The sequence below is a fragment of the Pygocentrus nattereri genome, chromosome 12 (assembly GCF_015220715.1).
Source record: "Pygocentrus nattereri isolate fPygNat1 chromosome 12, fPygNat1.pri, whole genome shotgun sequence".
NCBI lineage: Eukaryota > Metazoa > Chordata > Actinopteri > Characiformes > Serrasalmidae > Pygocentrus > Pygocentrus nattereri.
Genome location: NC_051222.1, coordinates 2,899,811 through 2,915,606, shown reverse-complemented (window position 1 = coordinate 2,915,606; position 15,796 = coordinate 2,899,811). Strand labels below are relative to the sequence as shown.

At 43.2% G+C, this 15,796-nt stretch overlaps 1 protein-coding gene across 9 annotated transcripts in view; it reads right to left on the bottom strand.

Annotated features, from left to right (window-relative positions):
- The window catches only part of LOC108411894 (NACHT, LRR and PYD domains-containing protein 12-like), a 42,188-nt gene extending 30,389 nt beyond the window's left edge, over positions 1 to 11,799 (bottom strand). For 5 of the 9 annotated variants that reach the window (XM_037543530.1, XM_037543538.1, XM_037543536.1 and 2 more), the window contains exons 1-7: positions 11,651 to 11,799; positions 10,320 to 10,364; positions 1,828 to 1,923; positions 1,578 to 1,694; positions 476 to 589; positions 262 to 375; positions 48 to 161 (exon numbers count right to left, since the gene is read on the bottom strand). In XM_037543530.1, coding sequence (XP_037399427.1) covers positions 48 to 161; positions 262 to 375; positions 476 to 589; positions 1,578 to 1,678 — 443 coding nt within the window. In that variant the 5' untranslated portion in view covers positions 1,679 to 1,694; positions 1,828 to 1,923; positions 10,320 to 10,364; positions 11,651 to 11,799. Of the gene's footprint in view, positions 1 to 47; positions 162 to 261; positions 376 to 475; positions 590 to 1,577; positions 1,695 to 1,827; positions 1,924 to 2,941; positions 3,328 to 7,031; positions 7,066 to 10,319; positions 10,365 to 11,650 lie in introns of those variants that run through there. The other 4 variants (XM_037543534.1, XM_037543532.1, XM_037543533.1 and 1 more) reach the window with 4 other exon arrangements.
- Positions 11,800 to 15,796: the final 3,997 nt, after the last annotated feature.

Genomic DNA, 15,796 nt, shown 5'->3' with positions numbered 1-15,796 from the left:
TTAATTATGTTCAGTCTTATGTTAATTAAACTGTGTTTATATCTCACCTTGGGTCAATCCCAGTTCCTCCAGTACTCAGATCAGGAGGCCTGAATATTGAGTTGCTGCTCTTCATAGACACACAGCTGGGCTCTGGACCTTCTGCTCTGGATATCTGCAGGCTGGTTTTGGTAACATGAGTAAATTATAACTTAAAATCGTTCTCACACCTGTATTAATTATGTTCAGTCTTATGTTAATTAAACTGTGTTTATATCTCACCTTGGGTCAATCCCAGTTCCTCCAGTACTCAGATCAGGAGGCCTGAATATTGAGTTGCTGCTCTTCATAGACACATAGCTGAGCTCTGGACCTTCTGCTCTGGATATCTGCAGGCTGGTTTTGGAAACATGAGTAAATTATAACTTAAAATCGTTCTCACACCTGTATTAATTATGTTCAGTCTTATGTTAATTAAACTGTGTTTATATCTCACCTTGGGTCAATCCCAGTTCCTCCAGGACTCAGATTAGGAGGCCTGAACATTGAGTTGCTGCTCTTCATAGACACACAGCTGGGCTCTGGACCTTCTCCTCTGTGGTCCTTCAGTCTGGAAACATGATGTTGAGAGAATATATTACATCAGTGAGCCTGAAACTTTTTAAAATGCTTTTTAAATTTGTTTGGGAGAATGTAAATGTAGAAACGTGACACTAAATCTTTTTCCAAACTAAATTCAACATTCTGGATCTCTCTTTTATATGAATGACTGGAGCAATAATAATAATAATCATAATCATAATAATAATAATAATATGTATACAGTATACAGTTATATATAGAACCAGGTGATAAATTACAGTAAGAGAATCTCTGAGTTCTTACTGCTTCACTCACTCAGAAAAAAACCCAGGTTCCCCGTTGACATTACATGGAATCCATGAGGGATCTAAAGAACGTGATCTTCGTATTCTTCGTTTGGAAACCCCTTATCAATTTTATTTTGATTTTCTAACTGAAAACAAGTTAACACCTCCTCTACAGATAAAACTTGTCTGCACATTTTAATGCACAATTCCTGTGGAAAAGTTTTATATGTTATGTTTTCCCCACAAAAACGCTGAGAACTGAAGCAACACAGATTTTTCACCATTACCTGCAGACAATTCTAAATTAAATGTGTTCCTTGTAGGAGACGTTTACTGATTTACACTTAATCAACAAAACATGTAATTTCACCAGGATGTTCAGACACTAAGTTATTAAATGACCCTTATTAGTCCCACAACGGGGAAATTCCACCTCCACATTTAACCCATCCATGCAGTGAAACACCACATACACACTAATGAGTACACACACACACTAGGGGGCAGTGAGCACACTTGCCCAGAGCGGCAGGCAGCCCAGTCCACGGCGCCCAGGGAGCAGTTGGGGGTTAGGTGCGTTGTCTTGGGGTTTCAAACCCATCAAACACACCAAACACACATCTGCAGTTTACAGCGCGACGTACAGCGTCTACCACATGTTTAGGAACGTTCAGGAATGCACTGAACGATTCGTTCATTTTCAGAACAGCCGTTCATTGCTTGTTATACCCCGAGTCAGATATTCCTCCTTGCCTGCTGTTATGCTCTGTCATGGACCGGTGCCTCTTTACAGACCCACAGCTGGGCTCTGAAGACGCTGGTCTCTTCATCCTGTAAACAGCTGATCTGTGAGGAGAGTAAAATACTGAACAATTATGTTCTAAACATGGACAAAGAAGAAATACTGAGAGGAACCAAAACTAAAAAGGGAAGCTCAAGTTTCCTCTTCCTGTTTTCATTAAGTGCAGATGCTACTCACTTTCTGGGACAAAATCTTTCATCAGTTCAGTAAACAGCGTCCACCATGAAGTTACTGCTCTTCATCCACAGCTGGAGAAGCTGGAGCTGCTGCCCCCTGTAACAGATCGTCCAGACATTATACAACATTCAGTCTTGGGCATGAAACAGCACCTGAAAAACCCTCCTGAAAATAATCTGAAACGGTGAGATTCTTACTCTTAAAAACTCCACGAGTCTTTAGTGAAATCCGCTTTACCGTCCCATCCTGACTGGATGTTAAAGAGAACATGACTGAAGATTCTTATTCACTGAAATAAACAGGAGCAGGACTGAGACGCAGCTCTAAAGCAGCACGTTACCTGGCGGCCTCTGCTGGTCAGACAGCGCTACTGCACCCCTGCTGGTCAGACGGCGCTACTGCACCCCTGCTGGTCAGACGGCGCTACTGCACCCCTGCTGGTCAGACGGCCCTACTGCACCCCTGCTGGTCAGACGGCCCTACTGCACCCCTGCTGGTCAGACGGCGCTACTGCACCCCTGCTGGTCAGACGGCGCTACTGCAGCCCTGCTGGTCAGACGGCGCTACTGCAGCCCTGCTGGACAGACGGCGCTACTGCACCCCTGCTGGTCAGACGGCGCTACTGCACCCCTGCTGGTCAGACGACGCTACTGCACCCTTGCTGGTCAGACGACGCTACTGCACCCCTGCTGGTCAGACGGCGCTACTGCACACCTGCTGGTCAGACAGCGCTACTGCACATCAACACGCCTTTCACAGTTTTTGTGCTTTTCATCGACGCCAAACTTACAAACTCCACATTACAAGTAACGAGCTCTGAATTCAGACAAACTACCACCATCAGATATGAACACGTGTATGAATATTCTGGGTATTTTGTATGAAACTTTTCTAGCAGCTCAGTTAAACGCAGTCTAAGCATTTCGGTGTTTGTCTCTGTTTCAGGATTTCAGCCATTTCGCGACTTCTTTTCCGTGTTTGATTCTCCGCTGAGCTGAACTGAAAGAGCCGCTCAGTCTCTGCGAAACACAGGAAAACGCGCTCTTCCCTTAAACTACGCAGACATTCCTAAATCTTCCTAAATCTTCCTAAATCCTGCGACATACCGACTTACCGAACGACCCGCCGCGCTGGTGTCTGATCTTCCCCGCCTGTAATGGCGCGAGGGCAAAGTTACTTTCGGTTTCTTCTCTACTGCGTCACATCTTCTCCAGTCTGCGCTGCTCCGAACGAATCGGCTCTTTGAACCGACTCGCCTTGAAGAGTCGTTTGTACTCTCTTGGTTTATTAAAGGATCTCCTGCCTCACTGTTCTGAAGCTGCTTGTTGTGTGAGGCTGTCTCTGACTTTGTTCTTGACGGTCTTCATGTCTTTTTGTCTCTTCATTACTTCAGCAAAATTCACCAATTTCAGAAAAGCACATTGTGTATTAGACCATAGTAGCAGTTTTAATGTGGGGTACTGTTCATGAGGCTCTGACTCTTCTGTAGGTCTGTCATGACAACTGACACAACCCTACAGTCATGGCCAAAAGTTTTGAGAATGATATAAATATTAATTTTTACAAAGTCTACTGCTTCAGTTTTTATAATGGCAATTTGCATATACTCCAGAATGTTATAAAGAGTGATCAGCTTAACAGCAATTAATTGCAATGTCAATATTTGCCTAGAAAATGAACTTTATCCCCCAAAACACATTTCAACTTCATTGCAGCCCTGCCTTAAAAGGACCAGCTAACATCGTTTCAGTGATTGCTCCATTAACACAGGTGTGGGTGTTGATGAGGACAGGGCTGGAGATCAATCTGTCATGATTAAGTAAGAATGACACCACTGGACACTTTAAAAGGAGGCTGGTGCTTGGCATCATTGTTTCTCTTCTGTTAACCATGGTTATCTCTAAAGAAACACGTGCAGTCATCATTGCACTGCACGAAAATGGCCTAACAGGGAAGAGTATCGCAGCTAGAAAGACCTCAGTCAACAGTCTATCACATCATCAAGAACTTCAAGGAGAGGAGGTTCCATTGTTGCCAAAAAGGCTCCAGGGCGCCCAAGAAAGACCAGCAAGCGCCAGGACCGTCTCTTAAAAGTGTTTCAGCTACGGGATCGGGCTACCAGCAGTGCAGAGCTTGCTCAGGAATGGCAGCAGGCAGGTGTGAGTGCATCTGCACGCACTGTGAGGCGGAGACTCTTGGAGCAAGGCCTGGTCTCAAGGAGGGCAGCAAAGAAGCCACTTCTCTCCAGAAAAAACATCAGGGACAGACTGATATTCTGCAAAAGGTACAGGGAGTGGACTGCTGAGGACTGGGGTGAAGTCATTTTCTCTGATGAATCCCCTTTCCGATTGGGACATCTGGAAAACAGCTTGTTTGGAGAAGACGAGGTGAGCGCTACCACCAGTCTTGTCTCATGCCAACTGTAAAGCATCCTGAAACCATTCATGTGTGGGGTTGCTTCTCAGCCAAGGGAATCGGCTCTCTCGCAGTCTTGCCTACAAACACAGCCATGAATAAAGAATGGTACCAGAATGTCCTCCGAGAGCAACTTCTCCCAACCGTCCAAGAGCAGTTTGGTGATCAACAATGCCTTTTCCAGCATGATGGAGCACCTTGCCATAAAGCAAAGGTGATAACTAAATGGCTCAGGGAACAAAACATAGAGATTTTGGGTCCATGGCCTGGAAACTCCCCAGATCTTAGTCCCATTGAGAACTTGTGGTCAATCATCAAGAGACGGGTGGACAAACAAAAACCTACAAATTCTGACAAAATGCAAGCATTGATTGTACAAGAATGGACTGCTATCAGTCAGGATTTGGTCCAGAAGTTGACTGAGAGCATGCCAGGGAGAATTGCAGAGGTCCTGAATAAGAAGGGTCAACACTGCAAATATTGACTTGCTGCATTAACTCATTCTAACTGTCAATAAAAGCTTTTGTTACTCATAATATGATTGCAATTATATTTCTGTATGTGATAAAAACATCTGACAAACACACATAAAAACCAGAGGGCAGCAGATCATGTGAAAATATAATATTTGTGTCATTCTCAAAACTTTTGGCCATGACTGTACATAAACATTTACTCCATCACCTGCCATACAGGGTACAACCCCAATTCCAGTGAAGTTGGGACGTTGTGTAAAACATAAATAAAAACAGAATACGATGATTTAGCGCAATTTAGATGAGCGGCAGCGTCTAAACAAGAGCAGTGAATGAGAGTTTCCAGTTCACTTGCCTCATCAATTCCCTTTGTCTTATTAATATAATATATCGGAAGTAAATTGATTACAGATCATTACAAATACTGAAAAATAGTTTTCACACAATGGATAAAAAAATCCTGTGTAGAAAAAAGACGCAGCAAGATGCATCTATAATTGGTTTATAACTGCATCACAGCCTCTGAATCATAATCGAATTGAATCGTGAGGTGCCTAAAGATTCCCACCCCTAACAGACGTAATCTCTTCATCTAAAGGTGTGTAACATTATGTGCTTATGGCAGAATTACTCAAAATAAGGCATATGATGTAATATTTCAAGTACATCCGCATGAAACGATCATGTCCATTTGTGTGTTCGATACGTTTTCTGGCAGTAAAGACTTCAGATTAAATCATCACTCAATACATTCAAACAAAATGCTGAACATATTGAGTCTGCACACATTTTAGGCCAAGACACTGATTCTGTTTTTGTACAGGCCTGTCTGATAATAAACTTGTAAGAATAACACACACACACACACACACACACACACACACACACACACACACACACACACACACTTTCTAACCCACTGCTCCCTCCCGGCCGCAGGGGGTGCTGGAGCCTATCCCAGCGGTCATTGGGCGAAAGGCAGGATACACCCTGGACAGGTCGCCAGTCCATCGCAGGGCAGACAGACAGTCACTCACACCCAGGGGTAATTTAGCACGTCCAATCAGATTGACTGCATGTCTTTGGGCTGTGGGGAGAAACCGGAGAACCCGGAGGAAACCCACGCAGACACGGGGAGAACATGCAGACTCCACACAGAGAGGACCCCGGTCGCCCGGCCGGGGAATCGAACCCAGACCCTCCTCGCTGTGAGACAACAGTGCTACCCATCACTTATAGCCAAATTATAACTTATATAAAAATTTTAAACATTTTAAAGGAGAAAGATGTGAGAAACCCAGCTGGGAGAAAACTGGGACCCACACTAGCAGGATCTCACAAATCCATGGATGCTTGCAGTTAAACTGCCTATACAGTATCGCTCAAAAACCTGGGGTCACTTATCATAATAATAATAATAATAATAATAATTGTTATTCAGTAACAGCTTATAGTGGAGTTTAAAATCTTAAAAAATAGGGTCCATGTGAATGAAATCAGTGACCCCAAACTTTTGAGAAGAAGGGTATTTGAAGGAACAATCAAAACCAAAAGTGGAAAAAAAATAAAATAAACTGTCAATATACAAAACACAGACTGTATTCAGTTGGTTGTGCACTTTGTGTATTGCACATTATTAATATGTTTAAAAACAGCTTTTTATTTCTTGCTCTTATATCTCTTATAATAGAAAAAATCCATCCTTTATCTTGAATAGTGTTGTTTTCATCAACTTAAAAGTATTTCTGAGTTAGAGCGACTGAAGGTCAAAGAGAAGCTGTGCTGAAACAGCTCAGTCTGGTTCTGCCCGTATCTTAGTCAAGCTATATGAAAAACAAGAACCTGATGTTTCCATTAAACTCAGAGACTAGTTCACCAACAAGGCTACAGTCATCTGATGAGAATTCCCATCAAAACCCCAAATGAAGATTTGACTTGTTATATCACGGAATATTAAGGAGTTCAGTTGACAGTAAATATAAACCCTCCTGTGTGTTTACACCACTGGACACAACCCTGTGTTACTCCTCACTCACACATAGTGCAGTACTGTACTGCCCACTAAACAAGTCCTTCAGTACTGTCCACTAAACAGTTTTACACAACACAGCACAACTTGGCTGAAGGAAGACAGCAGGAGAGAGACAGTAAGTGTAGAAGCCTGAGGACTGTGAGAAGAGGATCAGAGTAGACTTGCAAATTATATGTAAACTGACAGCTGCAGTTGAAAGAGCAAACGTCATGAATGTCAGCTAAACTGTGTATCTAGCAGATTAAATATAAGCCGAGTTTAAACACAGGTCCACTACTTACTGCGTATGCAGGTTCAAACTTCCCTACCAAGTCTCAGAATGTGTGAGAGAAAAAATGCAGCACAGTCTCCACCTAATGGCCATGAAGTGTAATAAACACAAGTTTATATAACGTCTCACGTGCTTAAACACTTGCGTAACGTGACCCTGCTGATCTGCTTTCTCAGAAGGGCTAGGCTCTTTTCCCCTAAAAAACAAGCAGATATGAGCCTGATGTTCACATTTTTTCTGGAAATTTCAGAACTTAAAATACAAAATGTACCATCAACTTTTCACAGTCTACAGTTGATTTTTTCCAGCATGTTAATAATGAATAAACAGTAATTTGGCATTAATGTGTGCAAAGTGTTCTCTGTAGAGGACGTGTTCACTTAATTACACTTGGAAAATCAACACAACGGGGACTTTAAAGGGGAAACCAAGCCTTTGCACACGACTTTCAGTTCTTCAAAATTTCTCTGGTTTGATGTTTTGTTTTTTGGAGCAGAGCCACTTTACTCTTTTGTAAAAAGTCTCATGGACATACACAATACAGACAAAAGTATTGAGACATCCCTCATAATTGTTGAGTTCAGGTGTTTCAGCTACACCCACTACTAACAGGTGTATAGTCTCTAATAGACAGACACTGGCAGCAGAGGGTCATACTGATGAACTCAGTGACTTTAAATGTGGCACTGCCATAGGACAGCTCTGCCACAAGTCTGGGAAATTTCTGTCCTGCTAGTTCTGCCCCAGACAACTGTAAGTTATGTTATTGTGAAATGGAAGGGTCTAGGAGCAACAACAGCTCAGCTATTAAGCGGTAGACCACACAAACTCACACAGCTGTTCTGAAGCGCACAAGTGTCAACTAAAGAACTCCGCATTAGCAGGAGTTTCCATGGCTGAGCAGCTGCACACAAGCCTAAGATCAAAATGCTCAATGCCAAGTGTCAGATGCAGTGGTGTAAAGCTCCGCCACTGGACTCTGGAGCAGTGGAAACATATTCTGTGGATTGATGAATCACATTTCCCGATCTGTCAGTCTGATGGACGAGTCTGGGTTTGGAGAACGTTACCTGCCTGACTGCACCGTGCCAGCTGTAAAGTTTGGTGGAGGAGGGATGATGCTATGGGGTTGTTTTTCATGGGTTGGTCTAGGACCCTTAGTTGCATTGAAGGGAATCTAAATGCTTCAGCAGAACAAGACAGTACACTTCCAACTTTGTGGGAACAGTTTGGAAAAGAACCTTTTCTGTTCCATGACTGAGGCTCAGTGACCACAGCAGCTCCATAAAGGTCTGGAATGGGTGAGTTTGAGTGGAAGAACTTGACTGACCCTCACAGACTCCTGATCTCAACCCCATCAAACAAACTTTGGGATGAACTATAATGGAGACTGTGAGCCAGACCTCTCGTCCAACATCACAGGTCAGACTCTCGTCTGACCTCACAAACTTCTCTTCTGGATGAATGGACACAAATTCCCCAAAGACACTCAAACATCTTGTAGGAAGTTTCCCAGAATAGTGGAAGCAGTTAGAGCTGCAAAGGGGGACCACCTCCATGTTAACGCAAGTGGATTTAGAACGGGAGTCTTAAAAGCTCCTGTAGGTGTGACGCAGGTGTCCCAATACTTTTATCTATATAGTGTGTATCTCTACAGCCTCTCAGTCAGGATGATCGGGCTTAGCGACTGATCTAAAGCTGATGTGGGTCTGATTCAGTACAAAGTTTGGTATGGAGACCACTGATGTTTTCTCTGAACTGTCCTGGTCCCTAAATTTAAGAAACTGCTATTTATTTGAAAAAGAAAGAAGCAAAGAAAGATAAACTGCACTTCATTACACAATGACTAAAAAATGGTTATAGAATTATAGAGCAAAACCTCTTTACAGAACTTAAAAACACAAAAAATAGATATAAATAATTCACTTACATCAACATAATGACGATTATTACATAATACCAAATCACACTTTACATAAGAAAGGGAGGGAGAGGAAGGAAGAGAGAGGGAGAGGAAAAGAGGGAGGGAGGGAGAGGAAAAGGGAGAGAGACAGAGAGGGAGAGGAAAAGAGGGAGGGAGGGAGGGAGGGAAAGGAAAAGAGGGAGGGAGGGAGAGGAAAAGGGAGAGAGACAGAGAGAGGGAAGCTAGGGAGTCAAACTGCCAGTAAACAGTGACAGTAAAAGGGACCTAACAGTGATTATAGTGTCTGCACAAGAAGCTGTTGATGTTGTGAGCTGTGCACCACTAGAAGCGCACAGGAAACAATCCTACAGCGTTTTTCACTCACGACCGGCACAGCACTGCACTTCCCAAACAGGGAACCAAACATGAGGACTCACCGGGTGACCGGTCCAAATACCAGCTTCAGTGAGGGGCGCCCATGGAGGCTAATCTACTCTTTTGGGCCGCCCAGCCCGACCCGTTCACCCCGTAGCTGTGTGATTGTCAGGAATCTGTAGTTTGACCTTCACTTTAAATATTGATACTTTCTTTAGTGCACCCTTCAAAGATCTTCGTAATATTTCAATAAAATGCCATTTAATGCCAACGCACCAACTTTCCCATCTCTGTATTGTTTGGTTTTCTTTAAATTTTTTTAAAGATTATTTCCCCATGATGTGCATCCAGAAAAGGATGGTTAAAGAAATAAGCTACAATGGTCGTATGTTCTTACAGTATTAGCTGATACAGCTACTGCACAACTCACAATAATAAATATAAGAAATAAAGAAAATATTACTGTCAGAGCCAAAAAAAAAAAAAAATCTCCATTTTCAGTTTTTGACATTATTTGAAAGTAGCCCTGGTCATATGTATTGTATGTAAATTTCATGATGAATGGGCCAACAGAAATAACCCAAAATGAGTTGGAAAGACGTCTGGTTCCATTGACTTACATTAAAAGTAAGGTATGTTTTTTCCTTCTCCTGTAAAGTTGGCATTTTGGAGATACGGGGTTTTGATCCGACAACAACGACATGTGTGTAATAACGCAGGATTTTAGTGGCTGAGACACCAGGGCGCCACCACTGCTTTCATATCAATGCTAGGAAGTGGGGAAGTGGGACAACCCCCCATCCTCCAACGTCTCTCCACTGTCAAGGAGATGCCTGGTCTGGTCTATCTGACTAGAACAAACTGCCCAGATGTGTCCACCTAACTGCCCACCGTGGTGGAGCGATCCAAAGTCCCAATGAGAGCAAAATATGTTGCCTCCAAGATTTAAAATCTGTTTATTTTATTCTACCAACCTAAAAAATCTACCAACATTAGATGTTCAAACATTAGATGACTTACCGTAGATGATTAGTTAAGTCTCCAAATGATGTTGACGGTAGGTATCTGGGGAAAACCAAAAAAAACCCACATGTTTATCCAGTGACTACAACTACACTAAGCAATTATACGCAGGTTCCCCGCCTGCTGTAGCTGCTTAATGACTGCGTATAAAGACTTTATTTCCAAAATGCTTATGTAACGATTTTGGATATGATGACCATTTCAAAAACAACGACGTCAGTTTAACAATAGTCAACATCAACTTACCCTTAGGAATATCTGACGTATGGTCGTTTATGGATTTCAAATATATGACACATATTACCATGTTGCTGTTGTCAGACGAAAACCTCGTATGTCCAAAATGGAGATAAGTTTACAGGAGAAGGAAAAAACATACTCTACTTTTAATGTAAGTCAATGGAACCAGACGTCTTTTCAACTCATTCTGGGCCGTTTATTTGGGTCCATTCTTCATGAAATTTACACACCATGTAAACAACAACAGGTATTTTCAAATTATGTCAAAAACTGAAAAATGACAAATATGGAGATATGAGGTTTTGTTCCGACAGCAGAGATATATGGATTTTAATTACATCTAACACTCGTCATATATACGCCAGCTGTTTTGAAACTGGCCAAATTTCTATTCTATCTTATTTTGGCCATATATCAATATTTACAAACATACGTCTAACATATTAAACTGTATATGACGGAAAGCGATACAGAATTCAAACATTACATAGACGGAAACGACACGGACAACATAGTTACTGTTATAACTGTAAAGGGAATGTATGTATGAGACTTATATGGTCATATGGCAGGCTTCCCTATGGGTAATGAGTAAGGAGTCAGGAGTCAGCTGTCTCATTTCCTCAATTTCAACCGGTTCTCCTCTTACTCCTGCTGATTCCTCCTACCCCTCGACTCCTTCACATGCTGCCAGTGGAGGAGAGGAGCAGTAGCAAAAGTTTCTGGACACAGCATACAGGAACGCCTGCTAGAGAAAGAGTTCTAAAGTTCCATCTGCTGGTCAAACCGCGCTACTGCACATCAACACGCCTTTTACAGTTTGAGTGCTTTTTTATCGACGTCATACTTAGAAATCCCACACAAACAGTAAAGCGCCCTGAATTCTGACCAACCACACAACCACCAAGCGTGAAAATGACGATATATGTTCATATTTTACATTCAGTTTACAGCTTTTATCCTCATTTATATCATCAGTGTTTGATCCTCCACCGAGTTCAGCTGAAACAGCAGTTCAGCGTCTGTGAAACATTAAAACGTGGTCCTGCTTTAAACTTCACGCGGTTTCTTATTTATTTCGAACTTACCGAGTGAATCCAAAGCGCTGACACTGGAATCTTCTCTGTGTTTATAACTGCGCCAGTTTAGAGTCGCTTTCCTTTCTCCCAACACAAGTTCTCAAGAAGATAAACAGGAAGCAGGGGCCACTTTAGGGTGCGGTCACTGTTAGGCATTTACTGACTCCAGCCCAACTGTGGCTGGGCGGAGACACTGCTGACTCCAGCCAATCACATCACACCTTTGTTCTAGACAGTCCCCTCTAAATGAGCCTCAGGCCACAGATTCTCCAAATAAGAACCAGAGATGAGCTCCTCAAACAAAACCCATCCATCCATCCATTTTCTAAGCCGCTTCTCCATCAGGGTCGCGGGCCTCAAACAAAACATCACATTTATTTAAAAAAACATTGATTATGATTCAATTTTATTCAAAGTCACTTACATAGTCTCACGATGTATTAGAGCATGTTGTACTTCAAACCTGAGGGGTATAGTTTATACACTCACTGGCCACTTTATTAGGTACCCTGCTAGTAAAAGGCTGGACCCCCTTTTTCCTTCTGAACTGCCTTAATTCTTCGTGTCAGACTTTCAGCAAGGTGTTGGAAACGTTCCTCAGAGATTCTGGTTGGTTATTTGAGTTCCTGTTGTCTTTCTATCATCTGGAACCAGTCTGCCCATTCTCCTCTGACCTCTCACATCAACAAGGCATTTTCATCCACACAACTGACCGCTCACTGGATATTTCCTCTTTTTCTGACCGTTCTCTGTGAACCCAAGAGATGGTTAAGCGTGAAAATCCCAGCAGATCAGCAGTTTCTGAAATACTCAGACCAGCCCGTCTGGCACCAACAACCACGCCACGTTCAAAGCCCCTTAAATCCCCTTTCTTCCCCGTTCTGATGCTCGGTCTGCACTTCAGCAAGTCGTCTTGACCACCTCTACACGCCTAAATGCAGTGAGCTGCGGCCGTGTGATTGGCTGATCAGCTATTTGTGTTAACAAGCAACTGAACACCTAATGAACTGTACCTAATAAAGTGGCCAGTGAGCGTATAAAACAATCCATTTTACTCTTATTAAAAAAAATGTAGAAAGGCCCAAACTAACCAGTAGTATCCACTAACGTCAGGGCTGAGGCTCAGGTGAAGGTGAAGGTGGCTGCCTGTGGGGACGAATTAAAAGCTCAACCAGCTCATCGATTTACACTTAAAGTGCAACAAAAAAGGAGAAAGGAAAAAAAATGAATAAATGAAAAATGATGAACAGCACAGAACACAGTGTAAAGGGGGCTCGCCTAGGCTACGACTACCCGCTTCAAGGATACCTGAACTACTGAACTGTAGCCTTGGACCTTTGACCTGTTTCTCATCATTTTTGCGTCTAGAATTTTTTAGGCGGGCCGGAAATCGTGGCTCGATGATGCGCTAGACACCTGCTTAGCATGACTTGTCCCCTAACACTAACGCCAAAAGAGCACCAGCGCTAAAGCTAAAGGCGCTATCAGCCAGCTAGACTATTCTAACCACGACGAGATGTTTAAGCCTGCAAGCCCCAGGTCCCATTCCAGCTCATCGGCCTGTCTCAGACACCGCCTACCCAACAGAGACCAACACCTCAGCCAGAACAGCTGCTTATGGACCAGAGCTAACAGGCTACTACTTTAGCTTACGCTAGCTACACCTTGCATGAACTGGAGGAACTGGGCCATGCCTGTTGTAAAAAGCACTATTTGGATGTGCTTTGACTTGAATTATTAAGTGAGTGAGAACCACATTATTCCAGTGGTTTCTCAGGGCCCCCAAGAAGGTCCACATGGATGGTCTGCTCTGTCCTGGGAGTCAGGTTGGTCATCCTCTAGCCCTTAATCAGTGGTAGGTTTCAGATCCACTCTTGTCTGGATATTAAATATTATAATGCATGTAATAATACGTAACGGTATAAAAACTCAATCAGTCTACAGTGAACTGATGTGTAAAGAGTCCAGGAGCACCACTGTGTCTTAGCAACACCACACACACTACCTTTTCAGTGTTGACCACCACCCAAATAATATCTGTATGAAGTAAATAAAGGGTTTTTAAGAGCAGTGGTATTTGAACCTTTCTGCTACTCTGTGACTTGTTTTTGAGGCAGCACTTTGACTCAATTTGAGGTCTTTTCATACACAAACTAACAGAAGGATGGGCCTCACTGAAAAGCTCAGTTAGTCAAGAGACATGCAAGGCAGTTTGTCAAATTTAATGACCTGCAGGAGCTACAACAGGTTAACCATGGAGATGGAGTCTTGAGGCCCCACAGCCTCACAGAACAAGGCCACATTCACTACAGAGTTCCAAACTGCTTCTGGAAGCAACATCAGCACAAGAACTGTGTACCAGGAACTTCATACCTTGGGTCCATGGTAAGCAAGCAGCCAAGCAGTTACACACAAGGCTAAGGTCACCATGCGCAATGCCAAGTGGAGGAGTGTGAAGTCGAAATCTATTCTCTGGATAGATGAATCTTCTCTGTCAGTCTGATGATAAATCTGGGTTTGGTGGATGTCAGATGTCAGGAGAACGTTCCCTACCAGACTGCAGAGCCAACGGTAAAGTTTGGTGGAGGGGGGGATAATGGGCTGGGCTGGTTTTCAGTGTTTGGGCCCCTTTGTTCCAGTGAAGGGTGATGATAGTACCACAGTGTCTAATCACATTCTGGAGAATTATGTGCTGCCTGTTTTGTGGACACAAATTGCTTGACCGTGTCCATCTGAACAGAGTCCACACTGCAACCTCAAAACGGATAATGACTTTAGCCACACACAAGGTAGATGCACATAATAAAGTGGCAACTCTGTATGTAATGCAGGTGTAGAAACACACACACACACATTTTCTAAGCTGCTTCTCCCTCAGGGTTGCGGGGGTTGCTGGAGCCTATCCCAGTGGTCATGGGATAGAAGGTGTAGAAACATTAGTTTTTTGATGAAGCAGTTCGCTACCGTGGTGTTTTATTCAGTGTTATATATCTGGAGGATCGCTCTTATCAGGAGAGGGTTCACATCCTCTCCATGCAGGCTCTCCACTGGTGTCCTACAAGGCTCGGTCCTGGGTCCTCTTTACACTAGCTCTCTTGGTGATGTAATATCTTCTGATGGCTTCTCTTATCACTGTTATGCTGATGACCCTCAACTAATGTTTTCTTTCTCTCCCTCTGACACACAGGTTTCCAGTCACATCTCGGCATGCCTGTCTGACATCTCTGCATGGATGGCAGCCCACCACCTGAAGCTTAATCCTAGCAAGAGTGAGCTGATGTTCATCCCTGCAACTACAGGTCCTCATCATGATCTCACCGTCTCATTCGAGAACTCTGATTGTTCCGTCTGTAGAGGCGAGAAGTCTTGGTGTGACTCTGGATGGCCAGTTATCGTTCTCGACTCACATCGCGATCTCGAACTGGACCACGAGCCCTTCGAGCTTCGAGTACAGCTCGGCTTGACCCGCCATCCTTCAAGGCTCATGGAAGACGAGTGTTGAGAATGTTCTCTGTACTGGCACCCAGGTGGGGGAATGAACTCCCACTGGCTGTCCGAACAGCAGAGTCTCTCACTGTCTTCAAACACAGACTGAAGACTCATCTCTTTACACAGCACTTAAATGAGCACTGAATTATAAGCTGCACTTATTTTATTTATTGTATTGAATCTTATTGTTATTGTATTGCATTGAATGGCTCAGAGTTCTGCGTTCAACTCTGGTTCTTTTTCTCTTGGTGTCTGCAGTGACATATTTGTTTCTAGCAGTATCTGAGCTCAGGACCGTCTTTTTCTCTAAGCTATTGGTAACTAGCAAAGATACTTTCTCTAGATTGACAAAGCACTTCTTGTAAGATGCTCTGGATAAGAGCGTCTGCTAAATGCTGTAAATCTAAATGTTATTTTCCAGTCCAAATGTCGTCACTGTTAGAAAGACATCACTGGCTATGCAAAGTACTGGATCCTACTTGTGGTCACATTCTGTAATAGACACAGGCTTGTGTAGGTTTGCCCACAGTAAGCCTGCGGGAGGTGCGTTTGCTGGGGCATCATTTAGGGACCAAAGGTCTGGAGAAAGTTCCTAAAGCCAAATCACAATGTTTGACCTCTATGTAGCGTCTTGTGCTGCTTACAGTACACCAGTTATACCCTTTA